This window comes from Alligator sinensis, unplaced genomic scaffold (genome assembly GCF_000455745.1).
Source record: "Alligator sinensis unplaced genomic scaffold, ASM45574v1 scaffold874_1, whole genome shotgun sequence".
NCBI lineage: Eukaryota > Metazoa > Chordata > Crocodylia > Alligatoridae > Alligator > Alligator sinensis.
The window spans coordinates 998795-1013353 of NW_005842302.1; the positions used below are offsets into that span (position 1 = coordinate 998795).

Here is a 14559-nt window from a genome sequence, read left to right on the forward strand (position 1 = left end):
TGAAAAAGGACTTTTTATTGTCCTTGATGCTCGAAGCTAGTTGGAGTTCAGTTGCAGCCTTGGCTTTCCTGGTCTGCTCCCTACAGGACCGGACCAGTGCAGAATAATCCTCCTTGGAGGTGACTCCCATCCTCCATCCTTTGTAGGCCTTTCTTTTTAGCCTCAGGAGGTCTGCTAGGTCCCTGGAGAGCCAGGGGGGCTGCTGTGCCCTCTTGCTGCCTTTCCTCCGAGATGGAATAGACTTAGTTTGTGCATTGAGGATCGCTCCCTTGAGGAGCAACCACTCCTCTTGAACTCCCCTCTCCCTGTGGTCACGGTCCCTTAGGGCCTCACTGACAAGCCTCCTGAGCTTGTCAAAGTCGGCTTTCCTGAAGTCAAGGACTTGCGTGTTGCTGACTGACTTGCCAGCTTTTTGGCGGATGGTGAAGGTGATCAGCTCGTGGTCGCTGTCACCCAGCTTCCCATCAATCACTAGGTCATCCCCCGTAGCCAGTACCAGGTTGAGCTGCGCTTTGCCTCTCGTTGGCCCATAGACTTCTTGAGTCAGGTAGAGGTCATCCACGCACGAGAGGAAGCTCTGCGACCGCTCAGATTTTGCTGAGCGATCCTCCCACGAGATGTCCAAGTCTTGTGGCTATGTAGTGTGTCATTCCTTTGGACATCTAGATCTGTCTAGAAAAAGCCCCAAATCCCCAAACCTTTCCTTCTGTCTTTCTGCTGTTGCCTTTGGAAGTCAGTGAAGTGCTTTGGTTGATGTATATTTAAAGCATTAGATTAGTTGTGGTGGACTTATCAGAACTGCTTTCCTTTCCTGGATACTGTATAGCTCTTTCTTTGTTAAACATCAAGGAGTTGGAAAGAAAATCTTGTGCCGTTAGCAATCAAAAAAAAGGGGTTATGTCAAACTGTGAACAGTTGAGTTGAAACAGCAGTTGTTGGTCATATATAAGGTGCTTCTCAATCGAGTCTGTCTTCTCCTTTACAGAGGTGACAAGATGTAGCTTTTGATTTTAGTGTTGTAGATTGTCCTTGTAATTGTCCTTCCTTTTTTGTGTCGTTGTCACAAGGACTTCAGCAGAACTTGCAGATTCATTGGAATCTGGACAGACCGCGCTGTGAGTGCTTCTGCTTTGCCCTTGAATTTGTAACCTTCAGGCTGTCAACCATGCACCTTAGCGCCTGCATCACCCTAGCCTCTTCCTTGTAACCAATACATTTTCAATTACAGTTTCATACACAGCTGGTAGGACTTCAGGATTTGCATGACCTAGAGAAATTTTCAGAGCGGCTGTAATCATCTTGGAATAAACTCCAACTCTTGGTTGTTATTTGATCAGGGCTTCCTTCTAGCACATTTCCATTTCTGTTGTTTCTGTCTTCCGGGATCTGGTAACCACAGATGCACATTTTCATGTAGTCTTGTTCCCGGTACATAATCATTGTGTTGTCTCCAACTATCGAGAAGGACCCTGTTCTGTAATCTCCAGTGGTTATGCATTTTTCCGGCGGTGTATTATGGAGGAACTGTAGCAGGTTTCCACATACGTTTAAAGCAGAATTTAGATCTTTGCGTAATACATTCTTTCCCAACCTTCAAGCTCTAGCACCTGCAGTAAATATTTTCCATTTAGACATGACCCTTAAACTTTTCTGACTTGAGATGAAGTCTCTTTCAAGAACCTTCGTGCCCTTTCTTAAAGCTTGAGACCTTGAAAAGTGACATTTTGTTGATTATCCCTTTAATAGCAAGGTATGATGCTAAATAGAAACTTTTGCTATTTAGTGTTTCCAGTGTTGGGACTTGTAGAGCCAAAGTTCCTGCTGGTGCTCTGTGTACGCTGTGTTACCTGCTTCCCACACTGTTGAGGTGAACAGAAGACAGTGCAACTACTCGAGCCTGTTTTAAGCAAGATCATAAGGAATGATCTCTGCCCCCATCATTCAACACTTTGGGAGGGGGATGAGAGAAGGCTTGGAGAGGTTGTTGCCTGCTACTTTTCCCCTCTCCTTGGATCACATGCTGGAAACAAAGCTCTTGGCTTAGCTGTTTCTGCCCCCCCCCCCCCCCCCCCCCCCCCAGCTCTCCAACCATTGGAGACTTCAGTCCTGTACCTTTGCTGTGGGACACCTTCCTCACCTCTTGTGCAGGGCACAGGCTGCAAGTGATGCTCCCTCCCAACAGGCTTTCTGTCTATTTTTCACTAGTCTTTTTGAGTATACCAGCCAGATGTATGCCTGCCAAAACCAGAATAAGACAGCCATGCTGTCCAAGGAAATGCTGGGTCCTCTCTACACATTTACTGACAGTTGGTAGATAAGAACCTGGGTTGAATCCCTTCAAGAGGCTGTGAAATGTGAATGTTAAGATGGATGTCAGCTGTCCTAGCCCAGCATGATGACCTTATCCCCCTTTCAGTGTTAGGCTGGTAATTTCCTCTTCATCTGCTTTTAGCAAGTGCAATGGATTGCTTCTCAGTGAAGGTAACCCCCCTCTATCTTTATAGACCTTCAGCCAAAGAACCTTGTTTGCCAAGAATATAATGTGTCTCTGGACAGGTAAATGAGTTACTTTTTATCACCCGAGAGCCATAGGATGAGCTGCATGCTGCTAGGAGTGTTGTCTAAAAGGGGGAGCTGCCAACGTATGTACAGAACAGATGTAGAATCCAGCAAAACACTCAGAGCTGTAGGGAGTATGAGCATTGTCCACATCATATATTGTTTCTTTTTATGTTGAGAGGGAAATCCCACAGTCCTTGCCGGCATACAGGGAAGGGGGAGGAAGACCTGGATGTAAGGCTTAGGCCAGCCCTTGTTTGACTGGGTTACTGCCTGAAAAGTAATGAGGAGGGGACAGAACTGGGTTTTGGGCTTTGTTTTCCCTCTTTCCCCTTGCCCTCGCAAGAAATCAAGAAGAAGTTATTTCATGTGATCCAGCAAGCTGTTCTGAAGACACAGGGCTGTCAGCTGCTCTCTGACCTGCTTTGTAGTGAAGAGCTTCTGAACTGGGAAGTGTGCTTTGAACTAGTCCCCTGAGGCTTTTTCTGCTCTCCAGGTTAATGAATCGTAGCCATGCTTTCATGTTAAGGCCTGATGTGTAGTTGCATGCCTCCTGAGGTGTGCAAGGCCTCTGCCCCCGCCTTTTCCGGTTGTTGAGGTGGCAGCTCTTCATGCCTGTGCAGCTTTATGCCTCTCATTTAGCTGAATTCTTGCCAGCTGTACTGTGTTGTTAGCAGAATGGTTGACCTGCCCCTCCCTCAACCCCCATGTTTTTCCTTTTGGTTTTGGAGGAACAGTAAACTAGACAAAAAGGCCATCTGCTTTGGCAGCTGTCCCCCTGTGCTCCTGATAAGCAGCAGAACTGTTTTACCCTTCATCTGAAAGGAAGCGCTTTCCTAAGTGGCCTTCAGGGGAGTTGAGTTGCCTCGTTATTATGGATCTTTTTCTTCAGCCCTTGCCTGTTTTGGCATCCTAACCTGTCAGAGGCATTTGGCTTAGTGCAGCATACCAGTCACTTGTCCTCTTCAGTGCAGCATGCAAAGAAACTGCTAATATATAGTATACAAAGTAACTGCCCTGAGACTTAGCATGTGAATGAGGTCAGAGACCAGACTCTGAGCCTGGTTTCATTACTGACCTGCTACGTAATCAAGTGCTTGTGCTCCCTGGAGTATTTCTGTGGATTGCCTTCCAGCAAGTTTTAATACCTTCTTAATGAAAGACTTCAAAATTTGTCAGTGGTGTAGATCAGGTTTCAAGTGGCTGAATGTGTACTGGGTTCGCATCGAATCCAAAGACTAGTTGGAAACCTTATAGTCTTCTGTGGGCACTTGTTCTGTTGTTACCACCTTAATGATCAGGAAACTTTGGATTCCAGGTTGTGGATCCTCTGCTGCTGTCAGTGCTGACGACTTCTTGGTCAGCAGCTCTCCTCTTCTTTCCTCTCTGAGCTGACAAGGCTGATGCAGTCATGGTAGCAAGTATATTGCACCTTGTTTCAAATAACAACGAGTAATAAAGGAGCATCTTCTCCTGAATTAAAGTAGAATTGAGTAGATTTTTAAGGTATAGTAAGACTTCAAAACCAAATACTATCTCTGTTTCCTTGCAGGTACATTCCACCCCTGATCTGGGGGAAGAGTGGACATATCCAGACTGCTCTCTATGGGAAGATGGGGAGAGTGAGATCACCACATCCTTATGGGCTTCGCAAGTACCTCACAATGTCAGATGGAGCCACAGCAACCTTCGACCTCTTTGAGCCGCTGGCTGAACACTGCATTAGAGGTTTGTCAAACAGCCATGTTGGAGTGGGCACCTTAGTCTGTTTGGCTACAGAAACTTGTTTAAATATGATAAAGAACTTTTAGTAGGGAAAAAACCAATAATGGTGCTGTTCCTAAGTAACCCAGACAGGCAATGGGGACCACTTTGGCCTAGTGAGAGGGAAAGGAGGACTTATAGCCTCACAAATTGTCTGTCTACTATGCAAAATCTGTACCACTTGTACCAGAAACTTACTTCAGACCTGAAGGCCCTAAAGGGTCCACTACAGATGGTTGTGGGGGGGGCTGCTACTTCATAGATTTCATAGACATTAGGGCTGGAAGGGACCTCGGAAGATCATCGAGTCCAGCCCCCTGCCCAAAGGGCAGGAAGTCAGCTGGGGTCATAGGATCCCAGTAAGATAAGTATCCAGTTTCATCTTGAAGGTGTTCAATGAAGGCACTTGAACCACCTCCGGTGGCAGGCTGTTCCAGACCTTGGGGGCTCGGACAGTAAAGAAATTCTTCCTTATGTCCAGCCTGAAACGATCTTGAAGTAGTTTGTGACCATTCGACCTCGTCATCCCTTGGGGCGCTCTGGTGAACAAACGTTCCCCCAGATACTGGTGGTCACCCCTGATAAACTTGTAAGTGGCCATCAGATCACCCCTGAGCCTGCGCTTTTTCAGGCTAAAGAGCCCCAGGGCTCTCAGCCTGTCATCGTAGGGTCTGCTTCCCTGACCTCTGATCATGCGCGTGGCTCTTCTCTGGACTCTCTCAAGCTTCTCCACATCCTTTTTGAATTGTGGAGCCCAAAACTGGACACAGTACTCCAGCTGCGGCCTCACTAAGGCCAAGTACAGGGGGAGAATGACGTCCCTTTCTTCCCAAGGTGGAGAACCTTGCATTTATCGGCGTTGAACACCATCAGATTCTCGTCCGCTCACTTGCTGAGCCTGTCCAGGTCAGCCTGGATCACCTGCCTGTCTTCTGGTGTGGATGCTTTGCCCCCAAGTTTGGTGTCATCGGCGAACTTGGCCAGTCCGCTTCTGACTCCAGTGTCCACATCATTAATGAAGATGTTGAACAGTATGGGTCCAAGGACAGAGCCTTGGGGGACCCCACTGGTCACAGGACACCATGATGAGTGACTTCCATCAATTACTATCCTCTGGGTCCGACCCCGGAGCCAATTTTCCAGCCAGTGGATCGTGGAGGACCCAAGGCGGCAATTGGCTGGTTTCTCTAAGAGGCGATCATGGGACACCAGATCGAAGGCTTTTTTGAAGTCAAGATCTGTGACATCAATCTCTTCTCCCTTGTCCAGGTGATAGGTCACCTGGTCATAGAAGGAAATGAGATTGGTCAAGAAAGACCTACCCGCAACAAACCCGTGCTGGCTATCCCTTAAGATGTTGACGTCGGCCAGTCCATTAAGGATGGCCTCTTTAATAAACTTTTCTAAGATCTTCCCCGGGATAGAAGTCAGGCTGATGGGCCTATAGTTAGCCGGATCCACTTTCCTCCCTTTCTTGAAGATAGGCACCACATTGGCCTTCTTCCAGTCTTCGGGCACTACACCAGAGCGCCAAGAGTTTTCAAAGATCCGTGCTAGAGGCTGGGCTATGATGCTCGCCAGCTCCTTGAGTACCCTGGGGTGAAGTTTGTCAGGGCCAGCTGACTTGAAGGTATCCAGCTTCTCAAGATGTTCCTTCAGAAAGTCAGCATTAATGGAGGGCAGGGGATCACCCTCACCTGGACTTCCTGGCCCTGTAGCGGGCATGGGCGTCCCATGCGACTGATGAAAGACCGACGCAAAGTACCTATTTAATAGGTTGGCTTTTTCCTGGGCGTCAGGTGTCAGTTGCCCCATCTGGTTTCTAAGTTGTCATTTCCTAATTTATAGCTGTTTTGATGTAGCAGGGGTCCAATGTTGCCCCTGCTTTTCCTCTTCCTCTACCTCTTCTCTCTTCCTCTACTTCAAGGCTTTTATTTTAAATTTGGGAAGTAGGCAGATCGATGCAGGTCGGACTTGCACATGAAACAGGCCACGGGCATGTTTTATACTGTCGAGGCTTAATGACTGACAGCTTGTACATTGTGCCTCCTGGCATGTACTAAGAGAAAATCAAATCTGAGATCATTCTTTCTATAAACTAGAGCTAATGTGTCAGTATGAAAATGGCAATAATTCCATATTATGGCATACACTAAGTTGTCCTTTCAAAGGGAGATGCACAATAGTTCGAGGGGGTCGGACTCGATGATCTATTGAGGTCCCTTCCGACCCTAATATCTATGAATCTATGACTTCTTAGTTGTGGGTCATTTCTTTCTAAAGCTCCCAAATTGTGAAGTGCTTAAATCAAGCTAAAGCATTTAGCTACTGCTGTGGGAATTGTCATGAGCCTCAATCTGAAGTGCCTGAATGGATGAAAATAAATGTTTATTCAAATTCAGGTAACTTTGTTCAGATAAAAGGTCCAGGGCTGATTCCCTGCTGCCTGTAGTGAGCAAAAGAGTGGTATAGCTGCAGCAGTCAGAAAAGGACTTGAGTGAAGCTCTCCACTTGTGTCCTCCCATACTCTAGAATCCTTCTCCCAAATGAAGGGGAGTTTATCACATTTGTAAGAACATACGTGCCATACTGGGTCAGACCAATGGCCCATCTAGCCCAGTAGTTGGTCTCTAACTATTGCATTCATTTCTGCCACTGAGGGAGAGCATTGAATCGGATGTTGAGTGACACATCCCATATTCTGTATTCTCCCTGGCATCCACCATTATAGGTGTAGAGATGCCAGAGGAAACAACTCCAGCTATTCTGTTCAGTAGTTATTAATAGATCTGTCAGCCAGGAATTTTTATCTAGTCCCATTTTGAACCTGGCGAGGCTATTCTGCCTCCATCACCTCCTGTGGCAGTGAATTCCACAAGTTAACTATGTGTTGCATGCAGAGTATGAGTATGCAAATAATATTCTGAGAGGTAAACGTAGGAGGAATTTACAGTGCATCAGCTACTCTGGTAACACTCTGTATGTTGTTTACTTTGGTAAAGGCAAGAAAGCTTACCCATGTTCATTGCTCATGTTGGAGAACAATGGTATCAACAATGGTTGGAGAACAATGGACATTGTTTCCTGTGTTTGTTCAGTGTGCAGAAGTGCAATTGCAGCCCTTCCCGACAGGGTTTGTAATGAGCCCTGGGCCAATTGAAGCTTCAAAGCACCAGCTATCAAATAGAAGTTGAATTGTGGCAATATCTGGTTATAAACTCTACATCAAACTTGGCTGTAGTTACTTTGTGGATGTTTAGACTGTGGGGTAGCAGCAATTTTAATGAAGTAGGTTTAGGTTCTCCAGAGACCTGCCGCTGCTTCATGCCTTTAGAACAACTGTGGGTCCCTGCCTTTATTATTTAATCTTGGGTTGAAAGGAAGGTTTTGTTAAGTTGGTCCTGTCCATAATTTGTCATCTCGCAATGCATACTTGGCTGGCTTTTATAGCAGATTAATCACCATATTGTCACGTACAGGAAATAGTACCATGCTGTGTACTTCCTAATGAGGAAATGGGGCATGTTGGAAGCCACTCTGCTTCTGTCTCTCTAAGGCCCTTGTGAACTAGAGCTAATGGGAATAAAGCTCTTGTGTATCTGAAAAGGATGCCTGGATTTCCTGTTTTAGACTTAAATTGACTCTCAGTGAGAGCCTAGAGGTGGAATAGATTTCGTATCATAACTCATTAGTGGTTGGGAGGGAAGGTTTTACTCTTGCTTCATGGGACAGTCACTGGCTAGTAGTTTAGAGAGAACGGGAGACTCCCAAATTCCCAGAGAAGGAGCCATTGGTGAGAGCCAGCAGTGGGAAAGGACAGTATGTGCACTGTATCTATAAAGTGCTAGTCCTAGCTAATTGTTCCCATAATTTTTGTCTTTGGAAGATGCCCACAGTAGTGCAAGCTTCTGTGCAGCTGTACATGGAATTCCTCGCAGCAACTTTGAATGCAAAGGTTGCATTTTTTGCATTGCCTTTTGTATTGAACTGCCTGCAGATGGGGCAGAGATATTTGTAACATTGTTATTGTTCTCTTGGTGGCAAAATCTTTACCACGTTGTTCTTAACCCAAAGCTTTCCATTGATTTGGAACAGAATGCTCCTGAGACTGTCACTTCATGCAGTTTATTTTTCTTCCCCCACTAACTGTACAGAGGATATCACAATGGTCATCTGCCCTGGAATAGCGAATCACAGCGAGAAGCAGTACATCCGCACCTTTGTTGATTACGCCCAGAAAAACGGCTACCGGTGTGCAGTCCTGAATCACCTAGGAGCACTGCCAAATATTGAGCTCACCTCTCCCCGCATGTTCACATATGGTAAGAACTCAGAGTTCATAACTTGGTCCCACAAAGCATGGTATACTCTGAGGGTCCCCAGTGTCAAATGGGTCTAGTTGTTAGTGGCACATACTATTTGTCCACATCCACCTCGTGAAAGTACAAAGTTACTTATAACAAAGCCACCTTTTCCTGCCCAGCTTGCCCTGCTCCAGCCAAGTCTAACTTTTTTTGTCTTTTTTTTTTTTTTTTTTTTTAAAGAGAACTAGATTTAAGCAGCAGCAGCCTGGGTTACAGGAGATGATTTGGTATAGCTGGCTCAATCTGGGCTTAGATATGCACATCTTTTTTTAATTCTTAGTTGCTAATTTGTGACATGATCTCTTACTGTTGATTACCCTGGAATGCTACACTGGGCAGCCTGGTCTGCTCACTGTGGCCAGCAGACTTTGTCTTTGGCTTCCAGCTTCCTTCAGCATCTTTATAATCATAAGCCTTTGGTGTGGTCTAAGCGAATAGGGCACAGTACTAGAATGCTGGGTTTAACCCCCCCCTGTGTCCAGCCATCTCTCTATTCGGTGTTCAGCCTACACACTTGCATACCCTGAGCGATCACAGTTTTGATAGTTTACAAGCTATTTCTAATGTAAATTTTTTTGATGTTGCTGGCTTACTAGACATCTAATAACCACTAGTGCTTCATTACAGCTCTTAAACTTTACAGCCTTATGGCATTTATAGACCTATTTCGGGGGGGGCACTTTAATTAGCAGGGCTCTCGGAGCTGCGCTAATTAAAGTGACCGGCGCATCATGTGTATCGGCATCCCTGCGCTGAAAAATGACAGTGGAGTGCTTTGAACTAAACCTTGTTGAACAAGCTTTAGTTTAAAGCGCTCCGCCACCATTTTTCAGCGCAGGGATGCTGATACATAGGACGCTGGAGTCTGCTGAAGCGCAGTAATTACCATGCTCCAGCCGACTCAGTTAATCAAGTCTGCTCCAACATACTGTAATTATGCGCAGGGAGGCTTCTCCAACATGTATATAGGAGCCCCTCCAATCTGGAGTATGGAAAATGCTGTAGAAAATGAAAAATAACTGAGAAAAGAGCAATTTTGCAAAACAGCCCCCCTTCCCTTCTGCCCTTCCAAGCTCTGTGTGGATTGAAGCTCTGGTTTCCCTGAGTACTGCAGCTCACAAGTACTCAGTACACACAGACCCAGTAATAGTCTGTACATGGTACAAAGCTTTTGAAAAATGAGCAGCAGCTTCCAGCACAAAGTTTAGGGATCCCAACTTGTGCCACCTTGAGGGGCTGACTTGATTTCAGTTTAAGTGCTAGGCATCTGCCTTAATGTTTGGGTTTTGGGGGCCAGTTTTGTCCCTCCAAAGGTCTCTCAAATCATTCATTGAGTACAGTTAGGTTTATTCTTATGTGAGAACTAAAAATAGCTCCAAAGTCTGAATTGATCACAATGGTGATTTTAAGAGCAGGCACAGGTACCAACAGGAAGATAGTAATCCCTTAGCGTTTGAATAGGCGGTGCCCTGTGTGACTGCAGGGGCTTGTTTGTGCAGCTCTCAAAACATGGCTGTGCTCTTAAGCACCTAGTTCTGTGTCTATCCAGTGTCAAATTCTTTGCAAAGAGTCTAGACCAGGTCTGATATGAAGCTACTGGAGTTTGTGACAGTCTTTCTCTTGACCTCACTGGGCTTTTGGCTCTTGCCTTCCTGGAAACATGGTTTTCTGCTTCTTTTAATAGTCCTGGAAAGTGCAAGAAATGCCCAGCACTTACTTTCCTGGTGCACTGGAGAGTAACCTTTTTTGGCCGGGGTAGGGTACGCTCATTAAATAGTGCCAGGCAAGTCAAGCCTCAAACACAGACTTTCTTCTGGCTCCAGCCCCAATATCCCAGCATCTCTGTAGGAATCCAGCACCAGCTCAGATATCCCTTGGGAAGGGAGTAACCTTAACCAGGGATCCCTTGAATTATGCAGCCTCTAGATTAGGCCAGACATGTTGCTCCTTTTGGTTTCAGGTTCCTGAGGCTGTTGCCAGCTGCTTTCTGACCAAAAAAGTCAAATGGTCTGAAAAATGTTGACAACTGGCTGCTCGCGTAGCTGTCTTGGTTTCTTCTGCATTTCTCACCTTGAGGAAAACTGCTTATTAAGAATGCTAACATGGCAAAGCATCTGCAGTCTGCCAAAGCCAGCCTCTACTGAGGACCCTGGGGCAAATGCTTTAAAAATAAGCAAATGCTGAGCACTCCAGCACACCCACCTATTCAGAACACCAGTGTGACATGGCTAGCAGTGACCTTGCTCGAATAGAGTAGAGCAGCCTTAGAGTTGGGAAAAATAGGTCTTAAATCCAGATTCTTTGGACTCGTGTTAAGGGCGAGCCCTGGGTTACAACTGTAGCACTCTGACCCTTGCATGGTGTGAATTCTTCAGCTGAACACAGCACCTGTTGTTCCTGTCAGATCAGATATGTGGTATTTATCTTGGGCCTTGAATGAGCTTTAGATCCTTTTTGGTGGGGTTACAGTTTTAACTGTGTGGCTTCTAGACACGTGTGCTCAGCTTCACCAGTAGCTTTTATTTTCCCCTGTGGGAAAGAGGAAGATGTGTGGTGTTGTCATCACCTCCTCCCACTTCCTTCCCAGCTATCGGGTCCAAGGAGTCACTGCTGAGATTCATGCAGTGTTGCACTCTGCCTGGGGGTGAAGGGTGGATTTATTTTTTTTAAACCTTTGTCACATGGTAGCTGAGAGGTGCTTCCAAAAAGGCAGTCCACCTCCCAAGTGCCTGCAGCCCTTCTCCCCTAAATCATGACTAGATATAACTGATCTGCATCTGAGACGGACCTGTTTGCTTATGCCAGCTTTTGCCTGCTTGTGTTAAGGGCCTTGAACTGCTCTGTTAGCCATGGTCTTTTGCACCCTGGAGGCAGTGATCCCTAGAGAAGGGCCGGCCTACCCCCCGCATGTTGAAACCAGCTGTTTCTTCATGCTACGGCACCCATTTCCCTCTAGTTCAGTTGTGTAAACCATAAAGGCAGGCTCTCAAATGTGAACTGTCTTGTTGCCCAGAATCCAAGTGCAGGCTCTTCCAGCTGCCGAGGAACACCAGGGAATGCAGCCATTCAGAATGGGTTGAGTAGGACTGAACTAAGAACTTGTCATGGGGAGGTGAAGAGCTCTCCTGGCTGGCCAGACCAGGCCAGTCTCTGGTCATGGGACAAGGGGAAAAAAGTAACATGCTTCCTTTAACCTCTCCTAAGGCCCCATTCCTGCTTCTCAGAGCAGAGTGCTTAAGTGCTGGCCTTCCACCACCACACTATTTACCAATCAAGGCTTCTGTCACATTTGCTTTCTTGAACACAAGAAACATGATGTACCATAGTTTGCCCCTGTGTGAATGGCTTCTGGAAGCAATTAACTCCATCAGGAGAACGGAACTAGAGGGCTGTTTTAATGACAACAGTCAGCATGACTGTGCCACATGCAGAATGTACAGTACAGGACACCCACACCGAGTGCTTGGTGAATGGGTGATTTAATTGGCGAAAGAGCAACTGAGTCGGAAGTGAAGCTGCCACAGCCAGAAGGAGAACCAGGAATAACTACTATGTTGTCTTGAGACGGAGAAATATTCAAGCAATCTCAAGCAGGCTAGCCCCAGAATCTAGTGCCTGCCACACTAGTTTGGAGCATCTCTGTGTGGCACTGCCTTGTGCTCTTGACATTCACATTTAAAGTATAAGACCAGAGTGTTCCTGGTCTTGTGCTTTGCGCGTTGCCCTAATTTAGCCCTCTATCAAACACAGAATGGAAACAAAGATGTGACTCTGTATGATTTGGGAGCATCAAACTTGCTTAAAATTACCCTGGGGAGGCGGGGTAGAAAGGTTACAGTTTGAACTTTTCAGCATAACTTCTTAGTGGGCCAGGTGGCAGAGACCAAAACAGGCATCTGAAAGGCTCTTTGATCCAGCATGGAGATTCATCCAGCTGCTGAGGCTGAGGGCACAGTCAGTCATTGGCTATATAGTAAATGAGTTACTCTTTCAGGCGAGCAGCATCTGTGAACTTCATGAATGCTTCTTGCTGCCCTTTCATTGTGCAATGATGGCTGTGTGAAAGCCACCACCCACTGCAAGCTATCACAAGGAAGCTGTTCCTGAAAGCCTGAAGCCCTTTCCAGCAAACTGGAATGGGTCAAAGATAGAGAAATGTTCTGTAGTCCGTGTGTGTGTGTGTGTGTGTGTGTGTGTGTTATCTAAAGGCCTGAGTTGGAGGTTTTAATCTGCTTGGTAAACACACTGGACCATCTGGTTAGGGGGTAGGTGGGGTTAGGTCTCTGTATTAATTGATTGAGTTCAGAACCAATGCGGGGCAAGGATGGGTTAGGCAGACAGCCTTGCTTGTTCAGGCTGCTCTATTAGGTACAAGTCTAGGGGTGTTACTAACAGTCACATTGCACTTTGTACTCTGCTTTCCTAAAAGAACAGGAGACAACCCTTTTATCCCTCTGTCTTGCTGTCTTATGAAGTACTGATATAGCAGGAGGCCCTGCCCACTAGCTCTGCCTTTGGAAACTGATGTAGGAATCGTTTAAGTTGCTAGGACTTCCAGTCCCTTCTGCTACATCATGGATATTGTCCAGCACTGTCTGTTTCTGGCTGTGGTAGAAACTCCTGCTGGGACCTCTTCAGCCATTAGAAAGCATGATGGTCAAATTATGTTTCTGGCTGAGCTCCTTGGTTGTTTGAGATCACACCTTTCCTCTGCCATACCAAAGGGAAGTACATTCACTGCTGTGAGGCTCATGCTCACTGTATCTAGTCATAGTCTCTGCCCTCATTACTTTGAAAGGAGAAATGTGCAGGCTCTAATCGGTAGCTTGACTGAGCTTGAGGGAGCTGGAGATCCTTTATCCATTTGAGAGCTTTTCTTCTGAAGCCAGTACTAGAAAACACACAGGTTTTTCCACTTCAGTCATTTCATGTCCTTGAAAGCTGGTGGGGGGGTCAGGCCCTTAGAACATTACTCTGAACTTTTTCTTTCTTGCAGGTTGCACCTGGGAATTTGGATCCATGGTTAGCTACATCAAAAAGACCTACCCACAGACCCAGTTGGTTGTGGTGGGCTTCAGCTTGGGTGGGAACATTGTGTGCAAGTACCTCGGAGAGACCCAGGCCAACCAGGAGAGAGTTCTGTGCTGTGTCAGCGTGTGCCAGGGGTATAGCGCGCTGCGGTAAGTTTATAGAAGCTTCTGTTTCTTTCTTGCTGGCCTTTTCAAGTGGAGGTAGGTGACTGGAGCTGGTGATAACTTCTGCTTGCTTCACATCTAACTGGCTCTTGTGCTGTAGAGCACAGAGGGCATCTTGGGGGAGGGGGCGGGGAACCTGAAGCCTTGTTGTCCAGACAAACTAAAACCTGCTATCCACAAAAAGCATCTCTGCTACCAACACCTCATGTTTTTCTGTGCCCTGCCAGCACCTGTCACGCTTACTTCTGAGCTGCTTACCTGCTTTTCCCTAAGTGTAACTTTTGTCTTTCTGGAGGACAGATTTCACCTCTCCTTTTTCTTTTTCAGCATGGCTGACTAGGGATCTGACTAGCTAAATTAGGGGTAAATTTGGACTGTTTTTCCGCTCTTTGTATTGTTCTCCTTGAACAGCAGTGCAATTGGTTTCATCTGTCTTCTCTCTACCATAGGCAAGTTGGGCAATGTGCAGTTACTGAGGAGACCTCAGGCTTCCAAGAAAGGGCACTTCTGACCAATAGCAGTTGGCAGTGTCTTCTCATCTTATAATAGGTCTCTTCTAGTCTTATTGTCTGATCACAAAACGCTAGGATATGGTGGTCTAAAAGACGGCTTTAGCAGCTCCACCTAGTGTTTAGTCATACCACAACCCGAGATTACAGATTCAGTGGCTCATGGTG

At 46.3% G+C, this 14559-nt stretch overlaps 1 protein-coding gene across 2 annotated transcripts in view; it reads left to right on the forward strand.

Moving 5' to 3' along the window:
- ABHD2 (abhydrolase domain containing 2) overlaps positions 1 to 14559 on the forward strand; it is a 61064-nt gene that overhangs the window by 32720 nt on the left and 13785 nt on the right. For both annotated transcript variants that reach the window (XM_025209677.1, XM_006028281.3), the window contains exons 4-6: positions 4112 to 4287; positions 8478 to 8645; positions 13684 to 13867. In XM_025209677.1, coding sequence (XP_025065462.1) covers positions 4112 to 4287; positions 8478 to 8645; positions 13684 to 13867 — 528 coding nt within the window. The remainder of the gene's footprint in view (positions 1 to 4111; positions 4288 to 8477; positions 8646 to 13683; positions 13868 to 14559) is intronic.